We start from the raw sequence: 22,857 nt of genomic DNA on the forward strand, positions 1-22,857 counted from the left end.
AAATCACACGGTAAGTCTTTTTACTCAGAATCGTTGATCTTTCATTAAGAAACATTATCTGCTTAAAAACCTTTCACACAATACCTTGCTTGTTATACTGTGTCTGCTGTTCTCCCTATCTCCTTATCTCCTTATCTCCTTATCTCCTTATCTCCTCCTCTCCTCTTTTATGGACTCTACTTCATTTCCTTGGACCTTTTGACCTTAACCTACTTATTTTTAATTCCGGTCCTTCCTTCCTATCCTCCCATACCCTCCCTTCCTATCCTCCCCCATACCCTCCCTTCCTATCCTCCCATACCCTCCCTTCCTATCCTCCCATACCCTCCCTTCCTATCCTCCCTTCCTATCCTCCCATACCCTCCCTTCCTATCCTCCCTACCCTCCTTCCTATCCTCCATACCCTCCCATCCAATCCTCCCATACCCTCCCTTCCTATCCTCCCATACCCTCCCTTCCTATCCTCCCACCCCTCCCTCCCTATCCTCCCTAACCCTCCCTTCCTATCCTCCCATACCTCCCTTCCTATCCTCACCATACCCTCCCTTCCTAACCTCCCCTTCCTATCCACCCATACCCTCCCTCTATCCTCCCATACCCCTTCCCTTCCTATCCTCCCATACCCTCCCTTCCTATCCTCCCCCATACCCTCCCTTCCTATCCTCCCATACCCTCCTTCCTATCCTCCCTTCCTGTCCTCCCTTCCTATCCTCCCATACCCTCCCTTCCTATCCTCCCTTCCTGACCTCCCATACCCTTCCTTCCTATCCTCCCTTCCTATCCTCCCTTCCTATCCTCCCCTACCCTCCCTTCCTATCCTCCCATACCCTCCCTTCCTATCCTCCCATACCCTCCCTTCCTATCCTCCCCCCATACCCTCCCTTCCTATCCTCCCATACCCTCCCTTCCTATCCTCCCATACCCTCCCTTCCTATCCTCCCTTCCTATCCTCCCATACCCTCCCTTCCTATCCTCCCATACCCTCCCTTCCTATCCTCCCATATCCTCCCTTCCTATCCTCCCATACCCTCCCTTCCTATCCTCCCATACTCTCCCTTCCTATTCTCCCATACCCTCCCTTCCTATCCTCCCTTCCTATCCTCCCATACCCTCCCTTCCTATCCTCCCTTCCTATCATCCTCCCATACCCTCCCTTCCTCTCCTCCCATACCCTCCCTTCCTATCCTCCCCTATACCCTCCCTTCCTATCCTCCCATACTCTCCCTTCCTATCATCCCATACCCTCCCTTCCTATCCTCTCATACCCTCCCTTCCTATCCTCCCCTATACCCTCCCTTCCTATCCTCCCATACCCTCCCTTCCTATCATCCCATACCCTCCCTTCCTATCCTCTCATACCCTCCCTTCCTATCCTCCCATACCCTGCCTTCCTATCCTCCCATATCCTCCCTTCCTATCCTCCCCTATACCCTCCCTTCCTATCCTCCCATACCCTCCCTTCCGATCCTCCCATACCCTGCCTTCCTATCCTCCCATACCCTGCCTTCCTATCCTCCCATACCCTCCCTTCCTATCCTCCCCTATACCCTCCCTTCCTATCCTCCCATACCCTCCCTTCCTATCCTCCCTTCCTATCCTCCCATACCCTCCCTTCCTATCCTCCCCTATACCCTCCCTTCCTATCATCCCATACCCTCCCTTCCTATCCCCCCCGACCCTCCCATCCTCCTCCTCCCATTACCCTCCCTTCCTATCATCCCATACCCCTCCCTTCCTATCCCTCCCATACCCCTCCCTTCCTATCAACTACCCCTATACCCTCCCTTCCTATCCTCCCCATACCCTCCCTTCCTATCATCCCCTACCCTCCCTTCCTATCATCCCATACCCTCCCTTCCTATCCTCCCAATACCCTCCCTTCCTATCATCCCATACCCTCCCTTCCTATCCTCCCATACCCTCCCTTCCTATCCTCCCATACCCTCCCTTCCTATCCTCCCATACCCTCCCTTCCATACCCTCCCTTCCTATCCTCCCATACCCTCCCTTCCTATCCTCCCATACCCTCCCTTCCATACCCTCCCTTCCTATCCTCCCATAACCTCCCTTCCTATCATCCCCTATACCCTCCCTTCCTATCCTCCCATAACCTCCCTTCCTATCCTCCCATACCCTCCCTTCCATACCCTCCCTTCCTATCCTCCCATACCCTCCCTTCCTATCCTCCCATACCCTCCCTTCCTATCCTCCCTTCCTATCATCCCATACCCTCCCTTCCTATCCTCCCCTATACCCTCCCTTCCTATCCTCCCATACCCTCCCTTCCTATCATCCCATACCCTCCCTTCCTATCCTCCCCTATACCCTCCCTTCCTATCCTCCCCTATACCCTCCCTTCCTATCCTCCATACCCTCCCTTCCTATCCTCCCATACCCTCCCTTCCTATCCTCCCTTCCTATCATCCCATACCCTCCCTTCCTATCCTCCCCTATACCCTCCCTTCCTATCCTCCCATACCCTCCCTTCCTATCCTCCCATACTCTCCCTTCCTATCCTCCCATACCCTCCCTTCCTATCCTCCCATACCCTCCCTTCCTATCCTCCCATACCCTCCCTTCCTATCCTCCCCTATACACTCCCTTCCTATCCTCCCATACCCTCCCTTCCTATCCTCCCATACCCTCCCTTCCTATCCTCCCATACCCTCCCTTCCTATCATCCCATACCCTCCCTTCCTATCCTCCCCTATACCCTCCCTTCCTATCCTCCCCTATACCCTCCCTTCCTATCCTCCATACCCTCCCTTCCTATCCTCCCATACCCTCCCTTCCTATCCTCCCTTCCTATCATCCCATACCCTCCCTTCCTATCCTCCCCTATACCCTCCCTTCCTATCCTCCCATACCCTCCCTTCCTATCCTCCCATACTCTCCCTTCCTATCCTCCCATACCCTCCCTTCCTATCCTCCCATACCCTCCCTTCCTATCCTCCCATACCCTCCCTTCCTATCCTCCCCTATACACTCCCTTCCTATCCTCCCATACCCTCCCTTCCTATCCTCCCATACCCTCCCTTCCTATCCTCCCATACCCTCCCTTCCTATCCTCCCCTATACCCTCCCTTCCTATCCTCCCATACCCTCCCTTCCTATCATCCCATACCCTCCCTTCCTATCCTCCATACCCTCCCTTCCTATCATCCCATACCCTCCCTTCCTATCCTCCCCTATACCCTCCCTTCCTATCCTCCCATACCCTCCCTTCCTATCCTCCCTTACCCTCCCTTCCTATCCACCCATACCCTCCCTTCCTATCCTCCCATACGCTCCCTTTCCTTCTCCACTCCTCCTCTTACTCCTCCTCCTCCCTCAGTATCTTCTGTAAGTTGGCAGCTCTGGTGAGACACAGAGTATCTCTCTTTGGTAAGGAACCTGAACCTGCATGGTGGACTGATGCCTGTTGGTCACCTCCCAATCTCATCTCTCATACCATCTCGCTCCATCAATATCCATCTCTCTCTCTCTCTCTCTCTCTCTGTCTCTCTCTCTCTGTCTCTCTGTCTATGTCTCTCTCATTGTCTCTGTCGGTCTGTCTGTTTCTTTCGCTCGCTGTCTCTCTCTCTCTCTCTCTCTCTCTCAATCCCTCTATCACGATCTCTCTATCTCAATCTCTCTCTCTACCCCAATCTCTGTCTCTTTCCATCTGTTGATATCTCGATCAATGTCGTTCACCCCTTCCTGTTTCATCATCATTACAAAACACCCTCTCCTTTCTATTTTGCCACCCCTTCTGTCTTTCTGCCTCCCCCTTGACACCCTCTATTCTCCCCCTCTCTCACCCCTCCTATCTATCTGCCTCCCCCTTGACACCCTCTATTCTTCCCCTCTCTCACCCCTCCTATCTATCTGCCTCCCCCTTGACACCCTCTAATCTCCCCCTCTCTCACCCCTCCTATCATTCTGCCTCCCCCTTGACACCCTCTAATCTCCCCCTCTCTCCACCCCTCCTATCTTTCTGCCTCCCCCTTGACACCCTCTAATCTCCCCCTCTCTCACCCCTCCTATCTATCTGCCTCCCCCTTGACACCCTCTAATCTCCCCCTCTCTCACCCCTCCTATCTATCTGCCTCCCCCTTGACACCCTCTAATCTCCCCCTCTCTCCACCCCTCCTATCTATCTGCCTCCCCCTTGACACCCTCTAATCTCCCCCTCTCTCCACCCCTCCTATCTATCTGCCTCCCCCTTGACACCCTCTAATCTCCCCCTCTCTCACCCCTCCTATCATTCTGCCTCCCCCTTGACACCCTCTAATCTCCCCCTCTCTCCACCCCTCCTATCTTTCTGCCTCCCCCTTGACACCCTCTAATCTCCCCCTCTCTCACCCCTCCTATCTATCTGCCTCCCCCTTGACACCCTCTAATCTCCCCCTCTCTCCACCCCTCCTATCTATCTGCCTCCCTCTTGACACCCTCTAATCTCCCCCTCTCTCACCCCTCCTATCTATCTGCCTCCCCCTTGACACCCTCTAATCTCCCCCTCTCTCACCCCTCCTATCTATCTGCCTCCCCCTTGACACCCTCTAATCTCCCCCTCTCTCACCCCTCCTATCTATCTGCCTCCCCCTTGACACCCTCTAATCTCCCCCTCTCTCCACCCCTCCTATCTTTCTGCCTCCCCCTTGACGCCCTCTAATCTCCCCCTCTCTCCACCCCTCCTATCTTTCTGCCTCCCCCTTAACACCCTCGAATCTCCCCCTCTCTCCACCCCTCCTATCTATCTGCCTTCCCCTTGACACCCTCTAATCTCCCCCTCTCTCCACCCCTCCTATCTTTCTGCCTCCCCCTTGACACCCTCTAATCTCCCCCTCTCTCCACCCCTCCTATCTTTCTGCCTCCCCCTTGACACCCTCTAATCTCCCCCTCTCTCCACCCCTCCTATCTTTCTGCCTCCCCCTTGACACCCTCTAATCTCCCCCTCTCTCCACCCCTTCTGTCTTTCTATCTGCCTCCCCCTTGACACCTTCTAATCTCCCCCTCTCTCCACCCCTCCTATCTATCTGCCTCCCCCTTGACACCTTCTAGTCTCCCCCTCTCTCCACCCCTCGTATCTATCTGCCTCCCCCTTGACACCTTCTAGTCTCCCCCTCTCTCCACAGTTGCGCTTCTGCTCTGCTTAAGCTCTTCCTCTTAGCTAGCTGCATCTCCTCTCTTGTTGTTGTTGTTGTTGTTGTGTGTGTGTGTGTGTGTGTGTGTGTGTGTGTGTGTGTGTGTGTGTGTGTGTGTGTGTGTGTGTGTGTGTGTGTGTGTGTGTGTGTGTGTGTGTGTGTGTGTGTGTGTGTGTGTGTGTGTGTGTGTGTGTGGCTTCTGTAACCGTCAGTATCTCTGGTGACACACAGTGGTAGTAAGCGTTGGTTGTGAGTATCGGACCTCCACAGGTGTTGTGGTTAGCTAAGTCAGATGCTGTATGGTTGGTTAGTTTAGACCGCTTGGCTTGAGGGCCGTGGCTACTCCATCTGCGTCGCCGTTTAATCCACCAACACGATGACACACATCCTGTTCATTCTCTTCTAGTCTCGGCACAGTTACGTTTCATTCATTAGTATCTGGATAAACAGGTGGGGACATACCCACCAATCAAATGTAGGATAGAAGATGAGTAAATAACTCATTATAAAAAGGGTCAGTAGAAATAATCACTTGTTATTGAGTTGTTTTGGAGTTGTTGAGTTGTTTTGAGTTGTTTGGAGTTGTTTTGGAGTTGTTTTGAGTTGTTTTGGAGTTGTTTTGAGTTGTTTTGGAGTTGTTTTGAGTTGTTTTGGAGTTGTTTTGAGTTGTTTTGGAGTTGTTTTTTTGGAGTTGTTTTGGAGTTGTTTTGAGTTGTTTTGGAGTTGTTTTGAGTTGTTTTGGAGTTGTTTTTTTGGAGTTGTTTTGAGTTGTTTTGAGTTGTTTTGAGTTGTTTTGGAGTTGTTTTGGAGTTGTTTTGGAGTTGTTTTGGAGTTGTTTTGGAGTTGTTTTGGAGTTGTTTTGGAGTTGTATTGGAGTTGTTGAGTTGTTTTGGAGTTGTTTTGGAGTTGTTTTGGAGTTGTTGAGTTGTTTTGGAGTTGTTTTGAGTTGTTTTGGAGTTGTTGAGTTGTTTTGGAGTTGTTGAGTTGTTTTGGAGTTGTTTTGGAGTTGTTTTGGAGTTGTTGAGTTGTTTTGGAGTTGTTGAGTTGTTTTGGAGTTGTTTTGGAGTTGTTTTGGAGTTGTTGAGTTGTTTTGGAGTTGTTTTGAGTTGTTTTGGAGTTGTTTTGAGTTGTTTTGAGTTGTTTTGGAGTTGTTGAGTTGTTTTGGAGTTGTTGAGATGGAGTTGTTTTGGAGTTGTTTTGAGTTGTTTTGAGTTGTTTTGGAGTTGTTTTGAGTTGTTTTGGAGTTGTTTTGAGTTGTTTTGGAGTTGTTTTGAGTTGTTTTGAGTTGTTTTGAGTTGTTTTGAGTTGTTTTGGAGTTGTTTTGAGTTGTTTTGAGTTGTTTTGGAGTTGTTTTGGAGTTGTTTTGAGTTGTTTTGGAGTTGTTTTGAGTTGTTTTGGAGTTGTTTTGGAGTTGTTTTGAGTTGTTTTGGAGTTGTTTTGAGTTGTTTTGGAGTTGTTTTGGAGTTGTTTTGAGTTGTTGAGTTGTTTTGGAGTTGTTGAGTTGTTTTGGAGTTGTTTTGAGTTGTTTTGGAGTTGTTTTGAGTTGTTTTGGAGTTGTTTTGGAGTTGTTTTGGAGTTGTTGAGTTGTTTTGGAGTTGTTTTGAGTTGTTTTGGAGTTGTTTTGGAGTTGTTTTGGAGTGTTTTGGAGTTGTTTTGAGTTGTTTTGGAGTTATTTTGAGTTGTTTTGGAGTTGTTTTGAGTTGTTTTGGAGTTGTTGAGTTGTTTTGAGTTGTTTTGAGTTGTTTTGGAGTTGTTTTGAGTTGTTTTGGAGTTGTTTTGGAGTTGTTTTGGAGTTGTTTGGAGTTGTTTTGGAGTTGTTTGGAGTTGTTTTGGAGTTGTTTTGGAGTTGTTTTGAGTTGTTGAGTTGTTTTGGAGTTGTTGAGTTGTTTTGGAGTTGTTTTGAGTTGTTTTGGAGTTGTTTTGAGTTGTTTTGGAGTTGTTTTGAGTTGTTTTGGAGTTGTTGAGTTGTTTTGGAGTTGTTGAGTTGTTTTGGAGTTGTTTTGGAGTTGTTTTGGAGTTGTTGAGTTGTTTTGGAGTTGTTGAGTTGTTTTGGAGTTGTTTTGGAGTTGTTTTGGAGTTGTTGAGTTGTTTTGGAGTTGTTTTGAGTTGTTTTGGAGTTGTTTTGAGTTGTTTTGAGTTGTTTTGGAGTTGTTGAGTTGTTTTGGAGTTGTTGAGATGGAGTTGTTTTGGAGTTGTTTTGAGTTGTTTTGAGTTGTTTTGGAGTTGTTTTGAGTTGTTTTGGAGTTGTTTTGAGTTGTTTTGGAGTTGTTTTGAGTTGTTTTGAGTTGTTTTGAGTTGTTTTGAGTTGTTTTGGAGTTGTTTTGAGTTGTTTTGAGTTGTTTTGAGTTGTTTTGGAGTTGTTTTGGAGTTGTTTTGAGTTGTTTTGGAGTTGTTTTGAGTTGTTTTGGAGTTGTTTTGGAGTTGTTTTGAGTTGTTTTGGAGTTGTTTTGAGTTGTTTTGGAGTTGTTTTGGAGTTGTTTTGAGTTGTTGAGTTGTTTTGGAGTTGTTGAGTTGTTTTGGAGTTGTTTTGAGTTGTTTTGGAGTTGTTTTGAGTTGTTTTGGAGTTGTTTTGGAGTTGTTTTGGAGTTGTTGAGTTGTTTTTGGAGTTGTTTTGAGTTGTTTTGGAGTTGTTTTGGAGTTGTTTTGGAGTGTTTTGGAGTTGTTTTGAGTGTTTTGGAGTTATTTGGAGTTGTTTTGGAGTTGTTTTGAGTTGTTTTGGAGTTGTTGAGTTGTTTTGAGTTGTTTTGAGTTGTTTTGGAGTTGTTTTGAGTTGTTTTGGAGTTGTTTTGGAGTTGTTTTGGAGTTGTTTGGAGTTGTTTTGGAGTTGTTTGGAGTTGTTTTGGAGTTGTTTTGGAGTTGTTTGAGTTGTTGAGTTGTTTTGGAGTTGTTGAGTTGTTTTGGAGTTGTTTTGAGTTGTTTTGGAGTTGTTTTGAGTTGTTTTGGAGTTGTTTTGAGTTGTTTTGGAGTTGTTTTGAGTTGTTTTGAGTTGTTTTGGAGTTGTTTTGAGTTGTTTTTGAGTTGTTTTGAGTTGTTTTGGAGTTGTTGAGTTGTTTTGAGTTGTTTTGGAGTTGTTTTGGAGTTGTTTGGAGTTGTTTTGGAGTTGTTTTGGAGTTGTTTTGAGTTGTTGAGTTGTTTTGGAGTTGTTGAGTTGTTTTGGAGTTGTTTTGAGTTGTTTTGGAGTTGTTTTGAGTTGTTTTGGAGTTGTTTGGAGTTGTTGAGTTGTTTTGGAGTTGTTTTGAGTTGTTTTGGAGTTGTTTTGAGTTGTTTTGAGTTGTTTTGGAGTTGTTTTGAGTTGTTTTTGAGTTGTTTTGAGTTGTTTTGGAGTTGTTGAGTTGTTTGGAGTTGTTTTGGAGTTGTTTTGGAGTTGTTTTGGAGTTGTTTTGAGTTGTTTTGAGTTGTTTTGGAGTTGTTTTGGAGTTGTTGAGTTGTTTTGGAGTTGTTGAGTTGTTTTGGAGTTGTTGAGTTGTTTTGGAGTTGTTTTGGAGTTGTTTTGGAGTTGTTTTGGAGTTGTTTTGGAGTTGTTGAGTTGTTTTGGAGTTGTTTTGGAGTTGTTTTGGAGTTGTGGAGTTGTTGAGGAGTTGTTTTGGAGTTGTTTTGGAGTTGTTTTGGAGTTGTTTTGGAGTTGTGGAGTTGTTGAGGAGTTGTTTTGGAGTTGTTTTGGAGTTGTTTTGAGTTGTTTTGGAGTTGTTTTGGAGTTGTTGAGTTGTTTTGAGTTGTTTTGAGTTGTTTTGGAGTTGTTTTGGAGTTGTTTTGGAGTTGTGGAGTTGTTGAGGAGTTGTTTTGGAGTTGTTTTGGAGTTGTTTTGGAGTTGTTGAGTTGTTTTGAGTTGTTTTGAGTTGTTTTGGAGTTGTTTTGGAGTTGTTTTGGAGTTGTTGAGTTGTTTTGGAGTTGTTTTGAGTTGTTTTGGAGTTGTTTTGGAGTTGTTTTGAGTTGTTTTGGAGTTGTTGAGTTGTTTTGGAGTTGTTTTGAGTTGTTTTGGAGTTGTTTTGAGTTGTTTTGGAGTTGTTTTGGAGTTGTTGAGTTGTTTTGGAGTTGTTTTTAGTTGTTTTGGAGTTGTTTTGAGTTGTTTTGGAGTTGTTTTGGAGTTGTTTTGGAGTTGTTGAGTTGTTTTGGAGTTGTTTTGAGTTGTTTTGGAGTTGTTTTGGAGTTGTTTTGGAGTTGTTTTGAGTTGTTTTGGAGTTGTTTTGGAGTTGTTGAGTTGTTTTGGAGTTGTTTTGAGTTGTTTTGGAGTTGTTTTGAGTTGTTTTGGAGTTGTTTTGGAGTTGTTTTGGAGTTGTTTTGGAGTTGTTGAGTTGTTTTGTAGTTGTTTTGGAGTTGTTGAGTTGTTTTGAGTTGTTTTGGAGTTGTTTTGGAGTTGTTGAGTTGTTTTGAGTTGTTTTGGAGTTGTTGAGTTATTTTGGAGTTGTTTTGAGTTGTTTTGGAGTTGTTTTGAGTTGTTTTGGAGTTGTTTTGGAGTTGTTTTGAGTTGTTTTGAGTTGTTTTGAGTTGTTTTGGAGTTGTTTTGGAGTTGTTTTGGAGTTGTTTTGGAGTTGTTTTGGAGTTGTTTTGGAGTTGTTTTGAGTTTTTGAGTTTTTGAGTTGTTTTGAGTTGTTTTGGAGTTGTTGAGTTGTTTTGAGTTGTTTTGGAGTTGTTTTGAGTTGTTTTGGAGTTGTTTTGGAGTTGTTTTGGAGTTGTTTTGGAGTTGAGTTGTTTTGAGTTGTTTTGGAGTTGTTTTGAGTTGTTTTGAGTTTTTGAGTTGTTTTGAGTTGTTTTGGAGTTGTTTTGAGTTGTTTTGGAGAATAACAAGTGATTATTTCTACTGACCCTTTTTATAATGAGTTTAGCTGTTATTTACTAATCTTCTATCCTACATTTGTCATGTATTATTGATAGATTGATTGATTGATTGGTTCGTTGAGTGATTGGTTGCTTGCTGGATGGATTGATTGATTGATAACGGAGTCTCTGTGTGTTGTCAGGAACGGACGCCGGTGCGGTGGTGAATTGTCTGCACATCCTGTCACGATCGCTGGACGCCAGGTAACACACGCTCAACACATCCACCAACAATACATTATACACAAACCGTTGGGTACTAACTAGAACTGAGGGTATGGAAAACTACTGAGGAGCAGGATGTTTACATTCTGTCAGAACAGGTTATTGTTACATCTCAGGTATCCTATGGAGAAGAGAAGGGCCACAGTCTGGTTTCAGTCAACAGATAAGGTAGGACAGCAGTGAGTTGGGGAGGAGTGAGGAATGTGGGCCGAGGTCAGGGCCCTGAGGAGCGGAGAGGCTGGGGAGAGAGAGGGCCCTGAGGAGCGGAGAGGCTGGGGAGAGAGAGGGCCCTGAGGAGCAGAGAGGCTGGGGAGAGAGAGGGCCCTGAGGAGAGAGAGGGCCCTGAGGAGCAGAGAGGCTGGGGAGAGAGAGGGCCCTGAGGAGCAGAGAGGCTGGGGAGAGAGAGGGCCCTGAGGAGCAGAGAGGCTAGGGAGAGAGAGGGCCCTGAGGAGCAGAGAGGCTAGGGAGAGAGAGGGCCCTGAGGAGCAGAGAGGCTGGGGAGAGAGAGGGCCCTGAGGAGCAGGATGTTTACATTCTGTCAGAACAGGTTATTGTTACATCTCAGGTATCCTATGGAGAGGAGAAGGGCCACAGTCTGGTTTCAGTCAACAGATAAGGTAGGACAGCAGTGAGTTGGGGAGGAGTGAGGAATGTGGGCCGAGGTCAGGGCCCTGAGGAGCGGAGAGGCTGGGGAGAGAGAGGGCCCTGAGGAGCAGGATGTTTACATTCTGTCAGAACAGGTTATTGTTACATCTCAGGTATCCTATGGAGAGGAGAAGGGCCACAGTCTGGTTTCAGTCAACAGATAAGGTAGGACAGCAGTGAGTTGGGGAGGAGTGAGGAATGTGGGCTGAGGTCAGGTCAGATGAAGTCAAGAACGAACATGACATACACACATAGGAGGCAGGGCCATGACTACACCAATGAGAGGAACCACCTACATTTCTGCCTAGCAACAGAGATGTATTGGCTGTCTAGATGTGAAAGGAGTTGATTCCGCCCAGTGGAGGGTATAAATATGTGTACTTGTGGAAACATGTCTTATTACAACTCACATATACTACAATACTATATTACAACTCACATATACTGCAATACTATATTACAACTCACATATACTGCAATACTATATTACAACTCACATATACTGCAATACTATATTACAACTCACATATACTACAATACTATATTACACACGCACATATACTGCAATACTATATTACAACTCACATATACTGCAATACTATATTACAACTCACATATACTGCAATACTATATTACAACTCACATATACTGCAATACTATATTACAACTCACATATACTGCAATACTATATTACAACTCACATATACTGCAATACTATATTACAACTCACATATACTGCAATACTATATTACAACTCACATATACTACAATACTATATTACAACTCACAATATAATACAACTCACATATACTGCAATACTATTTTACAACTCACATATACTACAATACTATATTACAACTCACATATACTACAATACTATATTACAACTCACATATACTACAATACTATATTACAACTCACATATACTGCAATACTATATTACAACTCACATATACTGCAATACTATATTACAACTCACATATACTGCAATACTATATTACAACTCACATATACCACAATACTATATTACAACTCACAATATAATACAACTCACATATACTACAATACTATATTACAACTCAGATATACTACAATACAACTCACATATACTACAATACTATAATACAACTCACATATACTACAATACTATATTACAACTCACATATACTACAATACAACTCACATATACTACAATACTATATTACAACTCACATATACTACAATACAACTCACATATACTACAATACTATATTACAACTCACATATACTACAATACTATATTACAACTCACATATACTACAATAAAACTCACATATACCACAATACTATATTACATATTATATATTATGTGAGTCATATCCTACAATACTATATTACACTCTCCACCTTTATTTTCTATTATGCCTCTATTCAAACATAGAGTACAGTGTTTTACATAATGATCTCTCTCTCTCTCTCTCCAGGACGGTAATGAAGTCAGGTCCTGAGATTGTGAAGGCAGGACTGCGTCAGTTCTTTGAGAGCGCTGCAGATGACATAGAGAAGATGGTGGAGAACCTGAAGCTGGGCAAGGTTTCTAGCAGGAACCAGGTCAGATATGATACCTTAATGTTTGTCCTACAGCAGGTGATTCCTCACAGCTGCCCTTCTGAGTTAACTCCCCCTCTCCATCTCTCTCTCCCCTCTCCATCCATCCATCTCTCTCTCCCCTCTCCTTCTCTCTCCCCTCACTTTCTCTCTCTCCATCTCCTTCTCTCTCTCCCCTCTCCTTCTCTCTCCCCTCCCCTTCTTTCTCTCTCTTCTCCATCTATCTCTCTCCCCTCTCCTCTCTCTCTTTTCTCCATCTATCTCTCTCCCCTCTCTTTCTCTCTCGCTTTGCTCCATCTATCTCTCTCCCCTCTCCTTCTCTCTCTCCATCCATCTCTCACCCCTCTCCTCTCTCTCTCTTCTCCATCTATCTCTCACCCCTCTCCTTCTCTCTCCCCTCTCAATCTATCTCTCCCTCTCCCTCTCTTTCTCTCCCTCCATTCCTCAATCTCTTTGTCTCTGTGTGCAGGTGAAGGGTGTGTCCCAGAACATCAACTACACCACCATCGCCCTGCTCCCTGTCCTGACCACCCTGTTCGACCACATCGCCCAGCACCAGTTTGGGGACGACGTCATCTGTGAGTCTGACAGCCTCCTCAACTACATCATCACATTAACATAATGATAGATGGTCAGTCTACATCAGTACATTAACATAATGATAGAGGGTCAGTCTGGTGTCTCTACGTCCTCAGATCTCAGCTCTGATAATGATAGGTCAGCCTCCTCATCTAGAGATCCACAATAACAATACATACAGCCTAGTAATAGTTTCTCTGTGGTTCCTGTCTGTCTGTCTGTCTGTCTGTCTGTCTGTCTGTCTGACCCTTTCTGTCTGTCTGACCCTGTCTGTCTGTCTGAATGATTCCTGTCTGTTTCTCTGATTCCTTCCTGTCTGTCTCTCTCTCTGACTCCTATCTGCCTGTCTGTTTCTCTGAGTCCTTCCTGTCTGTCTCTCTCTGACTCCTATCTGCCTGTCTGTTTCTCTGATTCCTTCCTGTCTGTCTCTCTCTCTGACTCCTATCTGCTTCTCTGATTCCTTCCTGTCTGTCTCTCTCTGACTCCTATCTGCCTGTCTGTTTCTCTGATTCCTTCCTGTCTGTCTCTCTCTGACTCCTATCTGCCTGTCTGTTTCTCTGATTCCTTCCTGTCTGTTTCTCTCTCTGACTCCTATCTGCTTCTCTGATTCCTTCCTGTCTGTCTCTCTCTGACTCCTATCTGCCTGTCTGTTTCTCTGATTCCTTCCTGTCTGTCTCTCTCTGACTCCTATCTGCCTGTCTGTTTCTCTGATTCCTTCCTGTCTGTCTCTCTCTCTGACTCCTATCTGCTTCTCTGATTCCTTCCTGTCTGTCTCTCTCTGACTCCTATCTGCCTGTCTGTTTCTCTGATTCCTTCCTGTCTGTCTCTCTCTCTGACTCCTATCTGCTTCTCTGATTCCTTCCTGTCTGTCTCTCTCTGACTCCAATCTGCCTGTCTGTTTCTCTGATTCCTTCCTGTCTGTCTCTCTCTGACTCCTATCTGCCTGTCTGTTTCTCTGATTCCTTCCTGTCTGTCTCTCTCTCTGACTCCTATCTGCTTCTCTGATTCCTTCCTGTCTGTCTCTCTCTGATTCCTATCTGCCTGTCTGTTTCTCTGACTCCTTCCTGTCTGTCTCTCTCTCTGACTCCTTCCTGTCTGTCTCTCTCTGACTCCCCTCCAGTGGACGACCTTCAGATCTCCTGTTACAGGATCATGTGTTCTATCTACTCGCTGGGCACCGTCAAGACGCCTCACGCTGAGAAGTTAGTACACACTACCTCCTTAAAGGGAAGGATATTGGACTTTCAAGAAGCAAAATTTGACTGCTGACATGCTAAATATTTTGGGACTGCATCAATGGAGAAAATACCAAAATATATTTTTTTGAGTGGAGTTTCCCTTTAAGGGGGTGTGCAATATTGAGTATATGAGGGGGGGCATTGCTATGTTATGGGGAATGGAGGGTTAAAAGTCCTTAAACTTGTCATTCTTGTTTTGTTTTTCATCGAGTTGTATGTTTGATGTTATGTCTGGGCTATGTCTCACCGTATCACAGTGCATTTTCTTATACGTTATTAAGCAAATATTTGTGAAACTCTGTCAAAAAAGAAAGATCTAATAAAATCTCATCTAAATCACAACTCTCCACCAGCGTCAAAGGGCTCTGGTCAAGAGCAGTTCACTATATTATGGGGCTCAGTGGTTATTATTATCTATGGGCTCAGTGGTTATTATTATCTATGGGCTCAGTGGTTATTATTATCTATGGGCTCAGTGGTTATTATTATCTATGGGCTCAGTGGTTATTATTATCTATGGGCTCAGTGGTTATTATTATCTATGGGCTCAGTGGTTATTATTATCTATGGGCTCAGTGGTTATTATTATCTATGGGCTCAGTGGTCATTATTATCTATGGGCTCAGTGGTTATTATTATCTATGGGCTCAGTGGTTATTATTATCTATGGGCTCAGTGGTTATTATTATCTATGGGCTCAGTGGTTATTATTATCTATGGGCTCAGTGGTTATTATTATCTATGGGCTCAGTGGTTATTATTATCTATGGGCTCTGTGGTTATTATTATCTATGGGCTCAGTGGTTATTATTCTATATATTATGGGCTCAGTGGTTATAGTGGTTAATATTCTATATATTATGGGCTCAGTGTTTATAGTGGTTAATATTCTATATATTATGGGGCTCAGTGTTTATAGTGGTTATTATTCTATATATTATGGGGCTCAGTGGTTATTATTCTATATATTATGGGGCTCAGTGTTTATAGTGGTTATTATTCTATATATTATGGGGCTCAGTGGTTAATATTCTATATATTATGGGCTCAGTGTTTATAGTGGTTATTATTCTATATATTATGGGGCTCAGTGGTTATAGTGGTTAATATTCTATATATTATGGGGCTCAGTGTTTATAGTGGTTAATATTCTATATATTATGGGGCTCAGTGTTTATAGTGGTTAATATTCTATATATTATGGGGCTCAGTGTTTATAGTGGTTAATATTCTATATATTATGGGCTCAGTGGTTATAGTGGTTATTATTCTATATAGTATGGGCTCAGTGGTTATTATTCTATATATTATGGGGCTCAGTGTTTATAGTGGTTAATATTCTATATATTATGGGGCTCAGTGTTTATAGTGGTTATTATTCTATATATTATGGGGCTCAGTGGTTAATATTCTATATATTATGGGGCTCAGTGTTTATAGTGGTTAATATTCTATATATTATGGGGCTCAGTGTTTACAGTGGTTAATATTCTTTATATTATGGGCTCAGTGGTTATTATTCTATATATTATGGGGCTCAGTGTTTATAGTGGTTATTATTCTATATATTATGGGGCTCAGTGTTTACAGTGGTTAATATTCTTTATATTATGGGCTCAGTGGTTATTATTCTATATATTATGGGGCTCAGTGTTTATAGTGGTTATTATTCTATATATTATAGGGCTCAGTGGTTATAGTGGTTATTATTCTATATTATGGGGCTCAGTGGTTATTATTCTATATATTATGGGGCTCAGTGGTTATTATTCTATATATTATGGGGCTCAGTGTTTATAGTGGTTATTATTCTATATATTATGGGGCTCAGTGGTTAATATTCTATATATTATGGGCTCAGTGTTTATAGTGGTTAATATTCTATATATTATGGGGCTAAGTGGTTAATATTCTATATATTATGGGGCTCAGTGTTTATAGTGGTTAATATTCTATATATTATGGGGCTCAGTGTTTATAGTGGTTAATATTCTATATATTTTGGGGCTCAGTGTTTATAGTGGTTAATATTCTATATATTATGGGGCTCAGTGTTTATAGTGGTTAATATTCTATATATTATGGGGCTCAGTGTTTATAGTGGTTATTATTCTATATATTATGGGGCTCAGTGGTTAATATTCTATATATTAAGGGGCTCAGTGTTTATAGTGGTTATTATTCTATATATTATGGGGCTCAGTGGTTATTATTCTATATATTATGGGGCTCAGTGGTTATTATTCTATACATTATGGGGCTCAGTGTTTATAGTGGTTATTATTCTATATATTATGGGGCTCAGTGGTTATTATTCTATATATTATGGGGCTCAGTATTTATAGTGGTTATTATTCTATATATTATGGGGCTCAGTGTTTATAGTGGTTATTATTCTATATATTATGGGGCTCAGTGTTTATAGTGGTTAATATTCTATATATTATGGGCTCAGTGGTTATTATTCTATATATTATGGGCTCAGTGGTTATAGTGGTTAATATTCTATATATTATGGGGCTCAGTGTTTATAGTGGTTAATATTCTATATATTATGGGGCTCAGTGGTTATAGTGGTTAATATTCTATATATTATGGGGCTCAGTGTTTATAGTGGTTATTATTCTATATATTATGGGCTCAGTGGTTATAGTGGTTAATATTCTATATATTATGGGCTCAGTGTTTATAGTGGTTATTATTCTATATATTATGGGGCTCAGTGGTTAATATTCTATATATTATGGGGCTCAGTATTTATAGTGGTTATTATTCTATATATTATGGGCTCAGTGTTTATAGTGGTTATTATTCTATATATTATGGGCTCAGTGTTTATAGTGGTTAATATTCTATATATTATGGGCTCAGTGGTTATAGTGGTTAATATTCTATATATTATGGGCTCAGTGTTTATAGTGGTTAATATTCTATATATTATGGGCTCAGTGTTTATAGTGGTTATTATTCTATATATTATGGGGCTCAGTGGTTAATATTCTATATATTATGGGGCTCAGTGGTTATAGTGGTTAATATTCTATATATTATGGGCTCAGTGTTTATAGTGGTTAATATTCTATATATTATGGGCTCAGTGGTTATAGTGGTTAATATTCTATATATTATGGGGCTCAGTGTTAATAGTGGTTATTATTCTATATATTATGGGGCTCAGTGTTTGTAGTGGTTAATATTCTATATATTATGGGGCTCAGTGTTAATAGTGGTTAATATTCTATATATTAAGGGGCTCAGTGTTTATAGTGGTTATTATTCTATATATTATGGGGCTCAGTGTTTATAGTGGTTATTATTCTATATATTATGGGCTCAGTGGTTAATATTCTATATATTATGGGGTTCAGTGTTTATAGTGGTTAATATTCTATATATTATGGGGCTCAGTGTTTGTAGTGGTTAATATTCTATATATTATGGGGCTCAGTGTTTATAGTGGTTAATATTCTATATATTATGGGGCTCAGTGTTTATAGTGGTTATTATTCTATATATTATGGGCTCAGTGTTTATAGTGGTTAATATTCTATATATTATGGGGCTCAGTGTTTATAGTGGTTATTATTCTATATATTATGGGGCTCAGTGTTTATAGTGGTTATTATTCTATATATTATGGGCTCAGTGTTTATAGTGGTTATTATTCTATATATTATGGGGCTCAGTGGTTATTATTCTATATATTATGGGCTCAGTGTTTATAGTGGTTATTATTCTATATATTATGGGCTCAGTGTTTATAGTGGTTATTATTCTATATATTATGGGCTCAGTGTTTATAGTGGTTAATATTCTATATATTATGGGCTCAGTGGTTATTATTCTATATATTATGGGGCTCAGTGTTTATAGTGGTTAATATTCTATATATTATGGGCTCAGTGTTTATAGTGGTTAATATTCTATATATTATGGGGCTCAGTGTTTATAGTGGTTATTATTCTATATATTATGGGCTCAGTGGTTATTATTCTATATATTATGGGCTCAGTGTTAATAGTGGTTATTATTCTATATATTATGGGGCTCAGTGGTTAATATTCTATATATTATGGGGCTCAGTGTTAATAGTGGGTGTTATTATCTATGGGCTCAGTGTTTATAGTGGTTAATATTCTATATATTATGGGGCTCAGTGTTTATAGTGGTTAATATTCTATATATTATGGGCTCAGTGTTTATAGTGGTTATTATTCTATATATTATGGGCTCAGTGTTTATAGTGGTTATTATTCTATATATTATGGGGCTCAGTGTTTATAGTGGTTAATATTCTATATATTATGGGCTCAGTGTTTATAGTGGTTAATATTCTATATATTATGGGCTCAGTGTTTATAGTGGTTATTATTCTATATATTATGGGGCTCAGTGTTTATAGTGGTTAATATTCTATATATTATGGGGCTCAGTGTTTATAGTGGTTATTATTCTATATATTATGGGGCTCAGTGGTTATAGTGGTTAATATTCTATATATTATGGGGCTCAGTGTTTATAGTGGTTATTATTCTATATATTATGGGGCTCAGTGGTTATTATTCTATATATTATGGGCTCAGTGGTTAATATTCTATGTATTATGGGGCTCAGTGTATATGGTGGTTATTATTCTATATTATGGGGCTCAGTGGTTATTATTCTATATATTATGGGGCTCAGTGGTTATTATTCTATATATTATGGGGCTCAGTGGTTATTATTCTATATATTATGGGCTCAGTGTTTATAGTGGTTATTATTCTATATTATGGGGCTCAGTGGTTATTATTCTATATATTATGGGGCTCAGTGGTTATTATTCTATATATTATGGGGCTCAGTGGTTATTATTCTATATATTATGGGGCTCAGTGTTTATAGTGGTTATTATTCTATATTATGGGGCTCAGTGGTTATTATTCTATATATTATGGGGCTCAGTGGTTAATATTCTATATATTATGGGGCTCAGTGTTTATAGTGGTTATTATTCTATATATTATGGGGCTCAGTGTTTATAGTGGTTATTATTCTATATATTATGGGGCTCAGTGGTTATTATTCTATATATTATGGGGCTCAGTGTTTATAGTGGTTATTATTCTATATATTATGGGGCTCAGTGTTTATAGTGGTTAATATTCTATATATTATGGGCTCAGTGTTTATAGTGGTTAATATTCTATATATTATGGGCTCAGTGGTTATAGTGGTTAATATTCTATATATTATGGGGCTCAGTGTTAATAGTGGTTATTATTCTATATATTATGGGGCTCAGTGTTTATAGTGGTTATTATTCTATATATTATGGGGCTCAGTGTTTATAGTGGTTAATATTCTATATATTATGGGCTCAGTGGTTATAGTGGTTATTATTCTATATATTATGGGCTCAGTGGTTAATATTCTATATAGTATGGGCTCAGTGGTTATTATTCTATATATTATGGGGCTCAGTGTTAATAGTGGTTATTATTCTATATATTATGGGGCTCAGTGTTTATAGTGGTTAATATTCTATATATTATGGGTTCAGTGTTTATAGTGGTTAATATTCTATATATTATGGGGCTCAGTGTTTATAGTGGTTAATATTCTATATATTATGGGGCTCAGTGGTTATTATTCTATATATTATGGGGCTCAGTGTTTATAGTGGTTAATATTCTATATATTATGGGGCTCAGTGTTTATAGTGGTTAATATTCTATATATTATGGGGCTCAGTGTTTATAGTGGTTATTATTCTATATATTATGGGGCTCAGTGTTTATAGTGGTTATTATTCTATATATTATGGGGCTCAGTTGTTATTATTCTATATATTATGGGGCTCAGTGTTTATAGTGGTTAATATTCTATATATTATGGGCTCAGTGTTTATAGTGGTTAATATTCTATATATTATGGGGCTCAGTGTTTATAGTGGTTATTATTCTATATATTATGGGGCTCAGTGTTTATAGTGGTTATTATTCTATATATTATGGGGCTCAGTTGTTATTATTCTATATATTATGGGGCTCAGTGTTTATAGTGGTTAATATTCTATATATTATGGGGCTCAGTGTTTATAGTGGTTAATATTCTATATATTATGGGCTCAGTGTTTATAGTGGTTATTATTCTATATATTATGGGGCTCAGTGTTTATAGTGGTTATTATTCTATATATTATGGGGCTCAGTGTTAATAGTGGTTATTATTCTATATATTATGGGCTCAGTGGTTATAGTGGTTATTATTCTATATATTATGGGCTCAGTGGTTATTATTCTATATATTATGGGCTCAGTGTTTATATTGGTTATTATTCTATACATTATGGGGCTCAGTGTTTATAGTGGTTATTATTCTATATATTATGGGGCTCAGTGGTTATTATTCTATATATTATGGGCTCAGTGTTTATAGTGGTTATTATTCTATATATTATGGGCTCAGTGTTTATAGTGGTTCATATTCTATATATTATGGGGCTCAGTGTTTATAGTGGTTATTATTCTATATATTATGGGGCTCAGTGGTTATAGTGGTTATTATTCTATATATTATGGGGCTCAGTGGTTAATATTCTATATATTATGGGCTCAGTGTTAATAGTGGTTATTATTCTATATATTATGGGGCTCAGTGGTTAATATTCTATATATTATGGGCTCAGTGTTAATAGTGGTTAATATTCTATATATTATGGGGCTCAGTGTTAATAGTGGTTAATATTCTATATATTATGGGGCTCAGTGGTTAATATTCTATATATTATGGGGCTCAGTGTTTATAGTGGTTAATATTCTATATATTATGGGCTCAGTGTTTATAGTGGTTATTATTCTATATATTATGGGCTCAGTGTTAATAGTGGTTAATATTCTATATGTTATGGGCTCAGTGTTAATAGTGGTTAATATTCTATATATTATGGGCTCAGTGTTAATAGTGGTTATTATTCTATATATTATGGGGCTCAGTGTTTATAGTGGTTATTATTCTATATATTATGGGCTCAGTGGTTATTATTCTATATATTATGGGCTCAGTGTTTATAGTGGTTAATATTCTATATATTATGGGGCTCAGTGTTAATAGTGGTTAATATTCTATATATTATGGGCTCAGTGTTTATAGTGGTTATTATTCTATATTTTATGGGCTCAGTGTTTATAGTGGGTGTTATTATATATGGGCTCAGTGTTTGTAGTGGTTAATATTCTATATATTATGGGGTTCAGTGTTAATAGTGGGTGTTATTATCTATGGGCTCAGTGTTTATAGTGGTTAATATTCTATATATTATGGGGCTCAGTGTTTATAGTGGTTATTATTCTATATATTATGGGGCTCAGTGTTAATAGTGGGTGTTATTATCTATGGGCTCAGTGTTTATAGTGGTTAATATTCTATATATTATGGGCTCAGTGTTAATAGTGGTTAATATTCTATATATTATGGGGCTCAGTGTTAATAGTGGGTGTTATTATCTATGGGCTCAGTGTTAATAGTGGGTGTTATTATCTATGGGCTCAGTGTTTATAGTGGGTGTTATTATCTATGGGCTCAGTGTTAATAGTGGGTGTTATTATCTATGGGCTCAGTGTTTATAGTGGTTATTATTCTATATATTATGGGGCTCAGTGTTTATAGAGGTTAATATTCTATATTTTATGGGGCTCAGTGTTTAAAGTGGTTAATATTCTATATATTATGGGGCTCAGTGTTTATAGTGGTTAATATTCTATATATTATGTGCTCAGTGGTTATAGTGGTTAATATTCTATATATAATGGGGCTCAGTGTTAATAGTGGGTGTTATTATCTATGGGCTCAGTGTTTATAGTGGGTGTTATTATCTATGGGCTCAGTGTTTGTAGTGGGTGTTATTATCTATGGGCTCAGTGTTAATAGTGGGTGTTATTATCTATGGGCTCAGTGTTAATAGTGGGTGTTATTATCTATGGACTCAGTGTTTGTAGTGGGTGTTATTATCTATGGGGCTCAGTGTTTATAGTGGTTATTATTCTATATATTATGTGCTCAGTGTTTATAGTGGTTAATATTCTATATATTATGGGGCTCAGTGTTTATAGTGGTTAATATTCTATATATTATGGGGCTCAGTGTTAATAGTGGGTGTTATTATCTTTGGGCTCAGTGTTTGTAGTGGGTGTTATTATCTATGGGGCTCAGTGTTTATAGTGGTTATTATTCTATATATTATGGGCTCAGTGTTTATAGTGGGTGTTATTATCTATGGGCTCAGTGTTTATAGTGGTTAATATTCTATATATTATGGGGCTCAGTGTTAATAGTGGTTAATATTCTATATATTATGGGGCTCAGTGTTAATAGTGGGTGTTATTATCTATGGGCTCAGTGTTAATAGTGGTTATTATCTATGGGCTCAGTGTTAATAGTGGGTGTTATTATCTATGGGCTCAGTGTTTGTAGTGGTTAATATTCTATATATTATGGGCTCAGTGTTTATAGTGGTTATTATTCTATATATTATGGGCTCAGTGGTTATTATTCTATATATTATGGGGCTCAGTGTTTATAGTGGTTAATATTCTATATATTATGGGTTCAGTGGTTATAGCAGTTAATATTCTATATATAATGGGGCTCAGTGTTAATAG

General features: G+C 40.0%; 1 protein-coding gene across 1 annotated transcript in view; it reads left to right on the top strand.

The window, feature by feature from the left end:
• ryr1b (ryanodine receptor 1b (skeletal)) overlaps positions 1–22,857 on the top strand; it is a gene marked incomplete in the record, with an annotated part of 337,334 nt that overhangs the window by 185,105 nt on the left and 129,372 nt on the right. The window contains 4 exon segments of the mRNA XM_055895181.1: positions 10,085–10,145; positions 12,275–12,401; positions 12,868–12,976; positions 14,098–14,179. Coding sequence (XP_055751156.1) covers positions 10,085–10,145; positions 12,275–12,401; positions 12,868–12,976; positions 14,098–14,179 — 379 coding nt within the window.

The sequence above is a fragment of the Salvelinus fontinalis genome, chromosome 33, assembly GCF_029448725.1.
Source record: "Salvelinus fontinalis isolate EN_2023a chromosome 33, ASM2944872v1, whole genome shotgun sequence".
In the NCBI taxonomy this organism is placed as follows: Eukaryota; Metazoa; Chordata; class Actinopteri; order Salmoniformes; family Salmonidae; genus Salvelinus; species Salvelinus fontinalis.